The sequence below is a fragment of the Hyla sarda genome, chromosome 6 (assembly GCF_029499605.1).
Source record: "Hyla sarda isolate aHylSar1 chromosome 6, aHylSar1.hap1, whole genome shotgun sequence".
Taxonomy (NCBI): Eukaryota; Metazoa; Chordata; class Amphibia; order Anura; family Hylidae; genus Hyla; species Hyla sarda.
The window spans coordinates 146,050,085-146,066,411 of NC_079194.1; the positions used below are offsets into that span (position 1 = coordinate 146,050,085).

A 16,327-nucleotide genomic window follows, 5' to 3' on the forward strand; every position below is an offset into this window, starting at 1 on the left:
ACAACCAAACGGCAGCAAATATGGGACAAGGCCACAAACAAGGGAGGGGAGGGTAGCACTAACTGGAGAAAGCACAAGACAAACAAAAAGTGACAGTACCACACACAGGGAGGTAGATAGAAAAGATTGAAAGGAGGAAAAAAGAGGGAAGAGCAAGAGAAAAGAGTATCAAGGCGGTTGTCTATCAGAAAAGCGGTCTCAGGGCTCCCAGACCAAGTGAAAGAAAGGGACAGTGTTATTCAGGGAAGCTGTTAAAGATTCTAGAGAACGAATCTCCCGTATGCGAGATAAGTGGTCAGATTCAGCAGGGGAGGGTCCTCTTCCAACATTTAGCAATGAGTGTTTTAGCAGCTAACACTGTGCATGAAGAGCTTAAATAATTTCTTAGACATCACTGGGTGTGAAAGCTGAAGATGATAGACAAGAGGGTCGAGAGGGACCTACACTCCCAGTAAATGAGTCAATAATCTCCGCACTTCGTTCCAGTATTCCACTATCAGGGGACAGGACCAAAATATATGATACACCGTACCCATTCCAACCCCACAACGCCAGCATTGGGGGAGGGGGGGGGATGTCAGGGTTCAGCCTATTTAACAGCTTGGTTATATGGTACCATCCCATAATTATTTAGTATTGTTTCCTTATAGGTCGTACAAATAGATGCCTTAGAGGCCCTCTCCCAGATAACCCTCCACTGAGGGAGAGTTATGGTAGTGACACCGGGATACCCACAGGAGGTTGAAGAAGAAGAGTAGGCCCCGGAGAGAAGGCCCCTCGTTTGAGGCCCACCACGGCACAACCTCTCAAACCCAATAGGCATAGAAATCGCAGGAGCCAATGGTAGAGGACAGAAAATGTTGTAGCTGCAAATAATGAAAGCGTTCAGGCGAGGGGAGATCCCAGCGAGTTTGCAATTGAGAAAAAGGAAGAAGGGAGCGAGAGAGAGGGTCTTCAACATCAGCCCAGCAGAAAAGGCCCCTAGATCCCTATTCCCGCACCATGACGGCAAAGAGGCCGGAGGGAAAGTCAGGATGATAAAGAAAAGACCGGAGAGGGGGAAGAGGGAGAGAACAGCTTAAATTTCACAGAACAATATACCCAGACATATTTAGAGAAAGCCATCGGACCCAATAAAGGGGATAGGGAGACAGTGGAAGCAGGGGGAGACCAGAGCAGCATATTCGGGTGAAAAGGGTCCAACCAGATCTTTTCTAGCTCCATCCATCGGCTATAGGCATAAGATGACCATGCTTTATTACCCTTTTCATAGAAGCGTTGCTTTGCAAACAGCAATTGACGCTCAACTCTATGAAGGGCCAGGTCACCCAACCACGATTGGGCAGCCACCAGGCTCCGTAAGGTCCTTAGGGAGGGAGCAGACAGCAAGAGATCCTCTAGGCGGGCAATTTCCGCCCCGAGTTCCCGGGAGCGAGCCAGAGCATCACGCTTAACTCCTTAAGGACTCGGTGTTTTTCCGTTTTTTTTTTTTTTTTTTTTCAATTTTTCCTCATCTCCCTCTAAAAATCATAGTGCTTTCAATTTTGCACATAAAATTCCGTATGATGGCTTATTTTTTGTGCCACTAATTCTACTTTGCAGTGACATTAGTCATTTTACCAAAAAATACACGGCGAAACGGAAAAAAAATTGATTGTGCGACAAAGTTTAAGGATAATTTTAATTTTGTAACTTTTGGGGGCTTCTGTTTCTACGCAGTGCATTTTTCTGTAAAAATGGAATCTTATCTTTATTCTGTAGATCCATATGGTTAAAATGATAACCTACTTATATAGGTTTGATTTTGTCGTACTTCTGAAAAAAATCATAACTACATGCAGGAAAATGTATACATTTAAAATTGTCATCTTCTGACCCCTATAACTTTTTTATTTTTCCGCGTACGGGCCGGTATGAGGGCTCATTTTTTGTGTTCTAAAGTTTTTAACGGTACCATTTTTGCATTGTTCGGACTTTTTGATCACTTCTTATTCACTTTTTTATGATATAAAAAGTTTTTTTGCGCGTACGCCATTGACCATGCGGTTTAATTAACGATATATTTTTTATAGTTCGGACATTTATACGCACGTTGCGATACCACATGTTTATTTTTATTTACACAGTTATTTTTTTTTTTTTTTTATGGGAAAAGGGTGATTCAAACTTTTGTTAGGGAAGGGGTTAAATGATCTTTTAACTTTTTTTTTTCATATTTTTTTTTTTTTGCAGTGTTCTAGCTCCCATAGGGGGCTATAACACTGCACACACTGATCTTTTACCCTTATCCCTGCAAAGCCATAGCTTTGGCTTGGAGCAATCAAACGCTGATCGGACGCGACGGAGCAAGATAAGGGGGCCTCCACTCGCGTTCTAGCTGATCGGGACATCACGATTTTATCACGATAGTCCCGATCATCCCGACTGACCTGCCGGAAAGCTTTTACTTTCAATTTTGACGCGGCGATCAACTTTGATCGCCGCGTCTGAAGGGTTAATAGTGCGCGGCATAACGCGCTATTAGCCCATGGTCCCCGCTAGCAATAGCAGCCGGGACCGACCCGGTGGGATGCGGGGCCACGGTGTGACCCCGTTTTAAACACTGGGCGCTGGGCGTACAGGTACGCCCTGCATCCTTAAGAGGTTAAGCCTTGAGCCCAGAGCTATACAATGCCTACGTACGGACTTATGGGCCTCCCAGAGAATAGCCTTGGAGGAAACCGAGCCCTCATTATCAGTGAAATAATCAGTGATACACTTCTGTATCGACTCTCAGGATGGCAGAGATTTGAGCAGGGAGCCAGTGGCAGGTGCGGAGAGAGGAAGGGAAGGAGGAGGAGAAAGAGAAGCACAGGACAGTGACCGAAAAAATATTTGGGAGGTATTGGGAGACATTACACATTAGAAGCGAGACCCCACCCAAAACGACACAACGTCCCTGAGGATCAAGAAAGGAGGAAGAAACCTGAAGTGGGCAGGACCTGGAAACCAGAATGGCCACACCAGCAGACTTCCTGTCAGAAACAGCAGAGTTGGTCCCGGTGAAGAGATGGTGAAGAAATTGAAAGGATCTGGAATGATCAAAGTGCGTCTCCTGGAGAAAAACTATGTCGGCACGGAGCCCGACTAATTCCCTTTCAAATAAACGCCTCTTATTGGGGGAATTCAACCCCTTAACATTCAGGGAGACTCGCTTAACCATGACGGATAAAGAGAAAAGGTAGGAAGTGAAAGTAGGGTATACTCAAAAAAGCAATCAAGAGGGCCATCATGCATCAAAGGAGAGAACAACCTAAGGCAGGAAAAAGAAAAGAAAAAAAGACAGAGGGAAACAAGAGGGTACACAAACAGACAACAAACAGACAAGACACCAAAGAACAAATAAAAGACAACAGTTAACGATAAAATAAACCATTGACCAATATGCCAATGTCGAAGCCAAGACCACGGAAGTGGACCAGAGCATGGGCAGTCAATTTCTATGGCCTCGAGAGGGGTCATAGAAGAACACCGGACAGCCACCGTAAGAGCAAGCGCCCTACTCCAATGCCATAGCAAGAGAACACAGGGGGGGGGGGGGGATGACAGGTCACGTCCTGATATACTACCTGCCAGTGTGAAGCTAGGTCTGCAGTGATGTCAGTGTATATTGTCATAATTTCGGAATGCTAAGGCAAGCCACACATCAGGGGGTCACAAGCCAGTTGGTGCTTCTGAGACGCTGGTTATGGACCCCTGGCCTAGATCATGTGTTTATGCTCTGTGCATTACTTTGGGACCAGGCAGCTGTTCTGCACCCCAGTGTGTAGTGCTCAAATGTGTAATGTGTTGTCTGCTTCAAACATTACTTTCTCTTGCAGGTCTGTAGTTTACCAGCAAAGTTCAAAGGAATCAGCTACCCTGCAGCCATTTTTCACCCTGCAGCTGGACATTCAGTCTGAAAAGATCCGCACTGTCCAAGACGCACTGGAAAGTCTTGTGGCCAGAGAGTCTGTCCAGGGATACACCACCAAAACCAAACAAGAGGTATGTTCCCAGCCCCATGCCACAGTCGTGTACTGCAGCTATCTGTTGCCTTCTTTAGCCATTCAAACCATTCAGTTTTCTTACACCTGATCCTAGCTGTGGGTAGGTAGACCAATGTATCTGACCTTGGGGTGGCATTTGCAGTCCGGCCACACAGTGCTGAACAGTTGATGGTGGCACGGACCGCAAATGCCCTAAAAAAGTGCAGAAAAAAAATACACCCCAGAAAAGCCTACTTTATTACAGTAAACTTTAAAAAAGCACTAAACTACACACGGAAATAAAATGAAAACTGCACATTTACACATGCACACCCTATGAAATTTAAATGCCCTGAAGGCTCTTTTTAGTGGAAGAAAATTGCAAGGATAATGCCAGTAGAGGCACCCCAGACTAGCCACCCTGTTCCACATACTAGTGACCCTGTCCTACCTTATAAATGACCTAGTCTGGACCCCAGGAATCCAAATTAACCCACAGGCCTCACTGTACACCCAGCAGTTTGTGGCCCAGCATCCTGCTGCTTATTTTTTTTTGGGCTAAGCCTGATAGATGGACCTGTATCAATGCAGCCAAGATGAGGACATATTGGGGCCTTGTCCTTTTAGTAAATTCAGAGGCTTTGTGGCTGCAACGGGCGCAGAAATATTCACCACCTATACAGGAGGTGTGTATTTCTGCAACTTTATGCACTGCAAGACTGCCCTTAAGTCACTTGTGAGGAGGATGCCTTTCCTGAGGTGTGAATGTATCTTAGAGCTTCAGCCATGTCAGGAGACTCCATTTGAGGGCATTTGTTTCTAATAGGTTTTTGGACCCCTTTTGTCTTCACAGGTTTGCAGCCTTTAAATGTAAGCAAGAAGGCAATCAAACAGGGAGGAATTTAAAGTATGTGGGAAGGCTAAAAAAAAAATAATAATAATAATAATAATAATAATTTTCAAGAGTCCACTGTTAACTGCAGCTCATAGTATTTTTTGGGCCTGCAGCTGTAATTAGAAAATGTCTGCGTAGCTTTAGTCTAAATGTGTAAGCCCCTGTGAAGTTAAAGGGGTACTCCGCCCCTAGACATCTAATGTCCGATCGCCGCTGGGGCACCCAGGATCTCGGCTGCGCACAACCCCACCGCAAGCTCGCTGTGTGCGTAATGATGGGCGATACAGGGGCCGGAGCATCGTGGCGTCATGTCCCGCCCCCTCAATACAAGTCTATGGGAGGGGGCGTGGCCGCAGGGGACCCCCGTGATCTCTGCTGCGGCACCCTGCTGTCATCACTGCACAGAGCAGAGCACAGCAAGCTTGCTCTGTGCAGTGATGACAGCAGGGTGCCGCAGCAGAGATCACAGGGGTCCCCTGTGGTGGGACCTCTGCGATCAGACATCTTATCCCCTATCCTTTGGATAGGGATAATATGTCTAGGGCCAGAGTACCCCTTTAAGCAGTGCTCTTTGAGTTCTGCCACGGTCTGTTTCCCAGCCTTTTGAAGGTCATTGCTGATGTGGGAGTAACTCATGGCCAAGCAACTTGTGATTTTAGCTTGTAAGATTTTGGTGGGTAACCTGTCATTTCTGGTCTTCACAGAGCGACCACTGTTCAATTAAGGGTTTAGGAGAAATGGGTGTTCAGTTTATGTTCTGGTGGCTCCGTCTGGTTTTTATTTTGATGTCTGGGCTGGAAATAAAATTCATGCATGATAATTAGCCTGAGACAGAGCAAAGCTGCGCAGAAGTCCTTCTTATGACATTTAGACAGCCAGTCACTTTCTAAAGGGAAATTTTCTAAGTAGCACAGGTCTGAAGTGTGAATGTGTCTACATAGAGCTTCAGCCATGTCAGGAGACACTATTTGAGGGCATTTGTTTCTAATAGGTTTTCATATTGGCTGGAAACTGTACACCTCCTCCTTGCCGCTCCTTAGCAGACAAGACCACGGAGCATCATATGGAAAAGAGCTTTCATGATATTGATCTAGCGTTTACCCTGAGCAAATAAAACCGATTAGTGCTCAGAATATACGATGTAGTGACCTATGTTCTGTAAAATACATGGTAGATGCTGGTTTCTTAGCTATGAAAGATTTTTGGTTGTTTGTCATGTTTAGAAAATATCAACGTGTTACTCAAATTCTGAGATTTTACACTATTACAGTTTAAGTCTAAAATTTTGGCAACTACGCAAATCTCTGTTTTGGCTCTCCCATGCAGGGATTATGGGAGCTCAGCTGTCATTATGATAGCCAGGCTTCCACTGTAACTGTCTGGAGCAAAGAAACCTGTGATATTAGTTCTTCTGCATGTGAAGAGTGCCGCTTACCTGGGAGGGTTCGGGGCAGTGATCACATCATCTATGGGGTTATTTCTGCCGAGACCAGCGCAATCTTGGTCTCAGCAGCTGCTGTGGGACCTCGGCTGTGATTGACAGACTTCTCCTGCCGCTGATCTCCTACAGCACATCGCTAGCACATATGCATATTTCCTGTTGCATTAACATGAAAGAAACTGGGGGGGGGAAGAGGTTAATATTCATTCATTAATTTTTGTTAGTATTTCTACAAGTTTCCAGTTAAAAACGAGTCTTAACATAGCCCAAAGAATATAGCTATAATGTTATTTTACGATCTGGTGAACAGCATACATTTAAAATACATAAAATTAATGACAATCTTTTTTTTTTTTCCATCAAAAGTTCATAAAAATTAACCAATAAGTAGGCATGCACTGAAAATTATCGGCCAAACATGGTGGTATATGCATTGTAGGAATCGACCGATATTGTTTTTTTTAGGGCCGATACCGATAATCGGTGGAGGTTAGGGCCGATAACTTATACCGATATTCCGGTATAAGTTATCGGCTATTTATCCCCCCGCGACACCGCTGCAGATCATTGATTTAAAGCGGGCGCTTTAAATCAATGCACTGCAGTGGCTTTTGTGGTGCCATAGGCCGCCGCCGCCACCCGCTTCTCTCCCCCTACCTGTCGGGGTGGTCCGGGCCATCCATCCTTCCTGTAGTGTCCGGCGGCATTCCGGGTGGAGGGTGAACCGGTCCGGGCTGTACTTCTTCTCCGGGGGTCCTCTTCTCCACTCCGGACAGGCTCCGGCCTAACGCAGCATAGATGCCACTGCGCAGTGACGCCCGTGCGCAGCGACGCACCTGACGTCATGGCGTAGCGACGTCTATGCAGCTTACTAGGCCGGAGCCTGCCCGGAGTGGAGAAGAGGACCCCCGAAGAAGAAGTACAGCCCGGACCGGTTCACCCTCCACCCGGAATGCAGCCGGACACTACAGGAAGGATGGATGGCCCGGACCACCCCCATTACGGGTAAGTTTAATTTTTTTTATTGACTCGGATGGTGGGGGAGGGGCCCGACCGGTATAGCAGTATGTGCAAAAATCCATACCGTGGAAAAAAAAAAACTGTATCCGGTTCATACCGGTATACCGCCCAGCACTACGGTGGGGGGTGCGACGCAGTGTGATGGGTCGTGGGGGCGGTCGCGGTGCGGCGGGTCGGGGAGGGGGGGGGGGTCGCGGGGCGGGGCATTATCGGCTTATCGGCAAGGTAATTGCCGATAATGCCCAAAATCGTGATTATCGGCCGATAATATCGGCCATACCGATAATCGGTCGATCCCTAATGCATTGTACCAAAAGGAAAAAATGTCCGGATAATTAGGGGGCAAGAGCAGACAGGTGCTCTAACCCTGGGCAGAAGTAGGAGGCACCACAAGTATTTTATCCTACAATGCACTGGAGAGGCGTCAACGTGGGGCTGAGCTGTGATGAGATTGTGGCAGAAGTACCTGCCAAGTTAATGAAGTGGGGCTTAGCTGGAGGGGGCTGTAAAAATCAATAAAAAAATGACAGTATAGTAGGAAGTTTTGTATAAAGGAGCAGTATTATAGCTTGCAGATCACTACTCTATAGCAAAACATGCACAATCTATGGCTCTGTAGCTGGTGCAGAACTAAAACTCCCAGCATATTCTGACACACATGCTGTACTATAGCAGCACATGCACTTTACTATTACTGCCTTTTATGCATTGCTAGGAGTTTCCATTGCCTGCTGTGAATTGTACTGCTGCACTAATTACAGAGCCACAGGTTGCAGATCACTACTCTATAGCACAACTTACAGGTTTTAGTTTTGGGGCAGCTCAGGTTCTGTTTTTGGCCAAGCTCTTCCTATATTTTTTTGTTTCGTCCAAAAATGTAATTTTAGTGCACCGCTGCCAATAAGATATGAACCCCAAAATGGTGGCATTGAAAAGTACAACTTGTTCCGCAATAAACAAGCCCTTATCTGGCATTGTTGATGAAAAAGTTACGGCACTTAGAAGGCTCCACCAATGACATGATCAGATCTATCCATAAGTGCACAGAAAGGGAAACTCAGACTTGGATATTAAATGAAGAGTGGTAGATTAGTCTCTTACTGAACGCTCACACTGTCCTGTGAACAAACAGTGTGTGCCAATGTTGGCAGATTATTTTGTTTGTTACTGATACGCTTTGCTGGTGCATTTGTTCAATCATTTTCTAGTGATAACACTTCGCCCCTTGGTGCAGTTTTTTTTTAAATTAGTCAGTAAACAAAAAGTCCCATTCCCCCATGACCCCCCTCCCTCCAAAAACTCCAGTGTTGGCTCAAAACTTCACACCCCTGCAGCAAACCCTCAACATTTTATTAGGTTGTTTAATTTCCTCTACATTTTTAAGATCTCTGGATGTTAAGAATAGTTACATTCATCAACTGCAAGCAGAGGCTGAAAACCCTTCCTGACTCAATACTTCTGATGGCCGGTTTTATACGGCACAGTTTCTGCACTGAGTACCTGTCACTAAATAAACTTTTCTAACCTAACTCAGACCATGTTCCCTAATAACTCCTAACACTCCTCCCACCCTTAAAAACATTTCTGAGCTTTAAAAAGCTGTGTATCTTTTCTTCTTGCTCACAGCAGAAGAAAGTGGGCGTTTCTCTGCAGGAATGACATCACTGAAGCCTGCTGGGGGACCACTTCTGCACTCACTTGGCTGCAGTGCTGTGACAAATAGAAAACCACAGGCTCGGTGCAGCAGCCTTCAGTCTGTGTATCTTTCAGTGAGGCTCTGTGCAGCTTTCAGTCTGTGCACCTGCTTTCAGTGAGGCTCTTTGCTGCTTTAAATCAAGCTCATTGCAGAGAAACACTTCCTGAGTTTGGTCTCCTGCCAGGCCGGGAGGAGACCAAAATCTGAGATTTTGACCAGACGGAATGTGTTATGGCCAAGAAGGGAGACCCCTAGTGGCCAGAAGTATACAGCAGAAAAACGAACATAAAACTTTTTTTTTTTTTATGGAGGCCAATTACAAAAGTTATTTATTTGGCATAAGGAGTCAAATATTAAAAATGATGTTTAATGACAGTGCCCATTTATTTCTGCACTAAATTCGGCATGAATTTATAGCAAATACACTTCAATGGGATTCCTGCAGCAAAAATTCTGCAACAGAAATTCTGATGTGTGAATAGGACAGCAGAATCCCATTGAAGTGCATTTGCTATAAATTCATGCAGAATTCAGTGGAGAAATTCTGCTGTGTGAACCAGTGTATCAAAAAATCTTTTCTTTCCTGAGCTTCAGGCTGTAGCTCTTACCTGCACTGATACTTTTACCTTCCATTCAGTATCTTGGCAGCAGATGACTGCTCCACTTATTAACTGTATTGTTGATGTAGCAATAAGACTTGGCGGCTATCCCTGCTACTGCTTCCCGGTCTGCACATTCCTAGCGTCTGTGGCCTGCGCCTCAGCTGAGCGTCTCAAGGATCAGCAGAGCGCAGGTTGCTGCTGAGTGTAGTCTGTAATTACTAGCATGCCCTTGGAGAAGCAATACAACCCCAATATTTAACCATTTCAGCAATGGGGCAAGTGAAGCTACAGCTAATTCTATATTTGGATGTATTTTCTGGAATCCAATTAGTATTACAGAAAGCAGCCTACCAATGAGGGGACAATTTCTTCCAGTCAAGGACTGTTCTTATGGTGGGATTAGTGCAGGATTTGGGGGCATGACTGGTGTACAAAGATTGTGGTGTTCTGCTCCTAGCTGATACACACTACTTTTTTTCTAGGTGGAGGTCAGCCGCCGAGTGACACTGGAGGAGCTGCCACCTGTCCTTGTGCTGCACCTTAAACGCTTTGTGTTTGAAAAGACCGGTGGCTGCCAGAAACTGGTGAAGAATATTGAATACCCTGTGGATCTGGAAATCAGCAAAGGTAAAAGGAGGCTGCTGTGTTGGTATTAGAATAGGTGTGTGTGGCCCATACCATTAATAATCCCCCATTTTCCCCATATTACTATCCTTTATCGATACCTACAAACCACCCAGTCTTCTGCTTGTCAAAGGAGGGACAGGCTGGAAGAGATTCAAGCACAGAGCTTGCCATGATGGGCAGAAGCCACAGTCAGTTGGAACTATCAAGAATTTTCCAACACTTGGTCATAACTTGGGGCTTCTGTGGTGAGCTGCACAGTTTTGGGTTGGGAGCTGCATGTTCTTTTCAAGCCTTTTGATGGAGACCACTTGTATATAGAATAGGAAAAACTGAGAATGTTCAAAGATAAGTCTGACTCTGTTCAGTTAGTGTAGTCCGAGAAGGTTTAATCGTAACTTTTCTTCTTTTTTTTCTTCTCTGCAGATTTGCTTTCTCCTGGTGTCAGAAGTAAGATTTTTAAAGGCCAAAGAACCTACAGGCTCTTTGCAGGTAAATATTTAAGTAGAGAAATAAAAAAAACATCACAACCATTTTCTGGGGTCTCTAAAACCAGGTTAGCCATTTCTCATAAGAAACCAACAAAAAATAAATGGTATCGTCATGTTCGTAAATGTTTGATTAAAATACTGCATTATTTATCCCACATGGTGAACAAAAACATCCGCTGCTGACTTGGTTACCTAGTCTTCCAATAGTAAAATGAAATAAGTGATTAAATTGTAACATCTTCCTAAAATAGTCACAATAAAAACTACAGCTCAACCTACAAAGAGTTCTGACACGGGTTCTTCAATAAACAATATGTTTTATGCAGATAGATAGGGGGCATGGGCAGACAGGCATGCTCAGCCTGGGTAGAAGCAGGAGGCGCCACAATTTTTTTTACTTTACAATGCACTGGAGAGGCATCCACGTGGGGCTGAGCTGTGATGAGATTGTGGCTGAAGTACCTGCCAAGATGATGAAGTGGGGCTGAGCTGGAGGGGGCTGTAAAAATCAATAAGAAATGAAAATATAGTAGGATGTATTGTACAAAGGGGTAGTATTATAGCTTGCAGATCCCTACTTTATAGCAATACATGCACAATCTATGGCTCTGCAGCTGGTGCAGAACTAAAACTCTCAGCATATCCTGACAACCTCATGCTGTACCATTGCAGCACATGTACTTTGTTGCTGCCTCTTATGAATTGCTAGTTTTCATTGCCTGCTGGGAGTTGTACTTCTCACCAGTAACGGAGCCACAGGTTGCAGTTCACTACTCTACAGCACAACCTACTAGGTGTTGTCGTTTTGGGTCAGCTTCCGAAAATAGTCAATAAAAACTACAGCTCAACCTACAAAGAGTTCTGACATTTTTTTTTTTTCCTAAGTGTGATTTGTATAATCCTACGGATAGGATTTTTTTAATTTTTTTTTTTTTTACTCTTCAATACATCATAGGGTATAATAAGTGATACTCGAAGTCAATGGGTAGTGAAATAAGCTGCATATTTTGCTACCCGTTGACTTCAATGGGTAGTAAAATATGCAGCAAAATATGGCACGTGTTACCCCCCACCCCCCCCCCCCTAAAAGGGAATCTGTCAGCTGTATATCATACACCGAGCTACAGACATGGCCAGATAGCTGATTGATTGGGAGATAAAACAAATGAGACAAAAGGGTTTTCAGAACTTTTCCCAGGGCCACAACATGAATGATGAGGGAAAATGATGTCACATTTTTACATTGAATACCCCATAATGGCAAAGTGAAAACCGTTCCAAATCTACTTAAAAGAAATAACTAAAGTTTCTTAGGGACTTAAGTATTCAGACCCTTTGCTATGATACTTGACACTTAGCTCTGGCTCCTCCCATTTCTCTTGATCTCAGATATTTCTGCACCTTGATTGGAGTCACCTGTGGTAAATTCAGTTTATAGGACAGGATTGGGGAAGACACAACCCTGTCTATATAAGGTCTCACAGCTGACAATGTATATCAGAGCAAAAACCAAGCTATGAGCAAAGCGCCTGAGCTCCATCACACTGTGGGTACCAATGGATTGAATTTATGCAGTAGTGGGGGTGGATAATACCAACTCGGCATCTGTTAAGGGCGTACCTAGATATTCTTCCCATTTGAGTATATGAAAATCACATCGCAAGCCTTCTGCAGGGAAGAGAGAACAGAATGCCATAGACTATTCTTCATGAATATTCTTCATGAAAACCTGCCGTGGACCTCAGATTGAGCTGAATGTTTGCCTCCCAAAAAGACAATTGACCCTTAGCACACAGCCCAGGAGAGGCTTGGTGACAACTCCGTTAATGTCCTTGAGTGGCCTAGCCAGAGCCCTGACTTGAATCCAGCCGAACATTTCTGGGGAGACTTAAAAAATGTCCGTTCACTAGAGATGAGCGAACTTACAGTAAATTCGATTCGTCACGAACTTCTCAGCTTGGCGGTTGCTGACTTTTCCTGCATAAATTAGTTCAGCTTTCCGGTGCTCCGGTGGGCTGGAAAAGGTGGATACAGTCCTAGGAAAGAGTCTCCTAGGACTGTATCCACCTTTTCCAGCCCACGGGAGCACCTGAAAGCTGAACTAATTTATGCAGGAAAAGTCATCAACTGCCGTGCCGAGAAGTTCGTGACGAATCGAATTTACTGTAAGTTCGCTCATCTCTACTGTTCACCAATGATCCCCATCTAGCCTCACAGAGCTTGAGAGGATCTGCAGGGAAGAGAATTCCCAAATCCAGGTGTGTAAACCATGTGGCAACATACTCAAAAAGACTGGGGGCTGTAATCTTTAGTTCCTTCAAATAAGTACTGAGAGGTCTGAACACTTATGTCAATGCAATATTTATTTTTTTTAAATTAGGAAAAGTTTTGTAACTTTCTGTTTTTACTTATGAGTTGAGTGTAGGATTATTGGAGGGGGCACCTCTAATATATATATATATATATATATATATATATATATATATATATATATATATATATATATATTAATTTATATTTTAGCATCATAGCAGAATGTATAGCAAATGAAAGGGTCTGAAGACTTTTAAAATGCATTGTTACCGGTCTTAGGCTGGGTTCACATTACGTTTTCGCTATACGGGGACCCGGCCCCCATCTCATTCATTTGAATGAGCCGACCGGAGTTAGATAGTGACTCCGGTCATCTAATTTTTGCTCCGTATGTAGTAAACTGTAGTATACTACGGTTTTAGGTCCGGTCAGGAAACCGCATACGGGTCAAAAATGAGCTGACCGAATTCACTGTTTGACTCCGGTCGGCTCATTAAAGTAAATGGATTTCAGCGCCGGTCCGGCTGGGGTATGGGAGAGCCCGGTTTTCCCCTCCCTCAGCCGGATCCAGCCTAATACATTGTAACAAGCCATTAGCACTAAGTGGGACATGTTGTTAGCCTCTGTAAGCATATATTTCAATTAACTGACCGTAAAAGTTGATGAGGAATAAGCGGGAGTATATTTTACCTTTTACACTAGTTTTCTGCCTTTATAAAAGTAGCAAATGTTTGCACAAACAACTTTTTGCCTGTTTTATGTCGTCATAATGCATTTTTACATAGTGATGTGGACTTTCTGAGGCCCAATACATTTACTATTATTCATGCCTGAAAGTAGGTGTAAATCTGTATAGCTCATAGCTGAGAAAGATTTCATTGGGGCGTTTGGACGGTCAGATGCACCGAATTTATTTAGAGAGACACTTATCACTTTAATTCCAGTGCTTCTTAGACTTATGGGGAATGTATTCATTCACCATGATACTAGTAGAAAGTTACTTATCATTATACAATGATAAAGTTTTATTTAGAGGGCTAAACTCTGGCCTTTTAGTAGTTTTGTGTGGTTACAACTCTGTGTTTATGGATGTTATATGCCCTGCTTGTATTAATTTTGTTTGTTTTCTCTCTATCAGTTGTCTATCACCATGGTAACAGTGCTACAGGTGGACACTACACTACAGACGTCTTCCAGATCGGTCTCAATGGCTGGTTACGCATCGATGACCAGACTGTGAAAGTGATCAATCAGTATCAGGTGGTGAAACAGACTGTAGAGCGGACAGCCTACCTCCTGTATTACCGCCACGTAGACCTGCTGTGAACCACGCCCTGTGCTGTGCTGTGTGCTCGTGCGCAAGATTTCTGCTTCATAGGACACAAATTACCAGTTTCCACTTCCTTTTAATCTCCAACTTTTCTTCTTCTTCTTTTTTTTTTTTCTAATCAAGTGACCCCCTTTACACTCCCCCCTCCCTGCGCCATCAGTTACTTTTTTTTTCTTCCCAGTACATTTTTAGATTAGGCTAGGTGGATATGTTTAAAAACCATTTCACTTTGCTTTAGGGACCTCAGAAACCCCAAACTGCCAGTGGGGGCGATTGGGGTCAGGAGTAGCCAAGATGGCTGCTCGCCTTTTTGGGATGCAGAGATTTTTAAGCATACCATATGACTCTCAAAGGTGAAAATCTTAGTGGATGAGAAGATATTGTAATCAGCTTAGAAAGATGTTTAATATATTACTGATATTTCATCCTTTTGCAGCTAGGAGCGCCCCCATCTGGAGGCAAAAGGATCAAAAAATAAAACCACCTCTGGGCAGTATAACCTCACTCTGCTGCAGCAGTTTAATCGTTGACTTACAAGCAACATAACTGTGGCATCAGACTTGATGTGGACCCAGGGAGCCAAGGCTTAACCAGTCGAAGGGTTGGTTCTTAATACACAGAATAGATTTTTATTATTTTTTTAGCGTCTCGGGTAGAAGTGGCTGTGTCGCCTCTAGGGCACCCACACGCTTCGCCAAAGACTCAACGCACCAGCATCATCAATCTACATGTGAGAACAGTACGGCCTGTAAGGTTTTAGCCCCTTCCTGCAAGCCTCCACCCATCACTCCTGGCAAACAAAAAAAATAAAAATCCCTGCCACACTCTCCTTTGCTTTCTGGATCACTGAATCAACAGTAAGAATGAAAGAAAATAAAGTAAAAAAAAATAAACAAAAGTATATCAGGCTGCAGTTTCTCTCTAGGATATCTTGCATAAATCTGTTTAAAAATGAAAAAAAAAATTTAAAATTAAACTAGGAAAAATAAAAAATGCAAAACTTGCTGGGTGCCTCGTAGGAGTAACCTAAAGTATTAGGGTGTTTTAACTCCTTTCCTGCTGCACTAGGGCAGAGAACTCTCCTCTTCAGCAGCTGAAGGCTTTAAAACTTATTGCGGAGAAAGGGCATGAAATAAGTGAACCTTTTCACTGTCTGTATAGAGGACAGCAATTGTAATAATACACAAATGATGCTCATCTGTGTACATTGGAGGTCAGGACGCAGAGAACCAGAGCCGCTCGGGATTCCAGGCAGTCTGCTTCATTTAATTTTTGCTGTCTTGCTCTCCTCTAACGTTCAGTTCCTAATAGTACACAGTTTAGTGATATCTAGGAGTATAAAGTCTTCGCCCATCAATAAAGTCACAATGTTGGTTTAATATCTTGTGTCCTGGACTCTTTTCAATTTTTTTTTGTTGTTGAAGATCTAGAAGTTGCTGGGTCACAATACAAAAGGTTACTGATCATTATTTAAAGAGGTTATCTAGTATAATTAAACTTATCCCTAATCTGCAGGATAGGGGATAGGTTTTAGATTGCTAAGGGTGCGATCGCTGGGACCCCCGTGATCTCCCATACGGTGGCTCATGAATGGAGTTGTGTTTAACACGGCACAAATCTGTGGCCGGCACGCCCCATCCATGTATTTCTGTGGGAGAGTCGGAGATGCATCATTTGGGTATCTTCAGTTTTCTCATAAAGATAATTCCACAGAGGGCCATAGTTGACTCACTCCATCCTCCGGATAGAGGATACGTTTTGTATACTGGACTACGAAGGGCCCCCGATTGGGGCAATCCTAGAACTCCTCTACAGTTGTGATACCTAGACATATGTTGTATATCTTTCTATTACGTGTCTGTAAAACACATATAGAGGAAAACTTGATGTTTAAAGGGAATGTGTCAT

At 43.9% G+C, this 16,327-nt stretch overlaps 1 protein-coding gene across 1 annotated transcript in view; it reads left to right on the top strand.

Moving 5' to 3' along the window:
• Positions 1-15,798, top strand: part of USP10 (ubiquitin specific peptidase 10) — a 75,597-nt gene extending 59,799 nt beyond the window's left edge. The window contains exons 11-14 of the mRNA XM_056525484.1: positions 3,861-4,026; positions 10,144-10,288; positions 10,712-10,777; positions 14,228-15,798. Coding sequence (XP_056381459.1) covers positions 3,861-4,026; positions 10,144-10,288; positions 10,712-10,777; positions 14,228-14,415 — 565 coding nt within the window. The 3' untranslated portion in view covers positions 14,416-15,798. The remainder of the gene's footprint in view (positions 1-3,860; positions 4,027-10,143; positions 10,289-10,711; positions 10,778-14,227) is intronic.
• Positions 15,799-16,327: the final 529 nt, after the last annotated feature.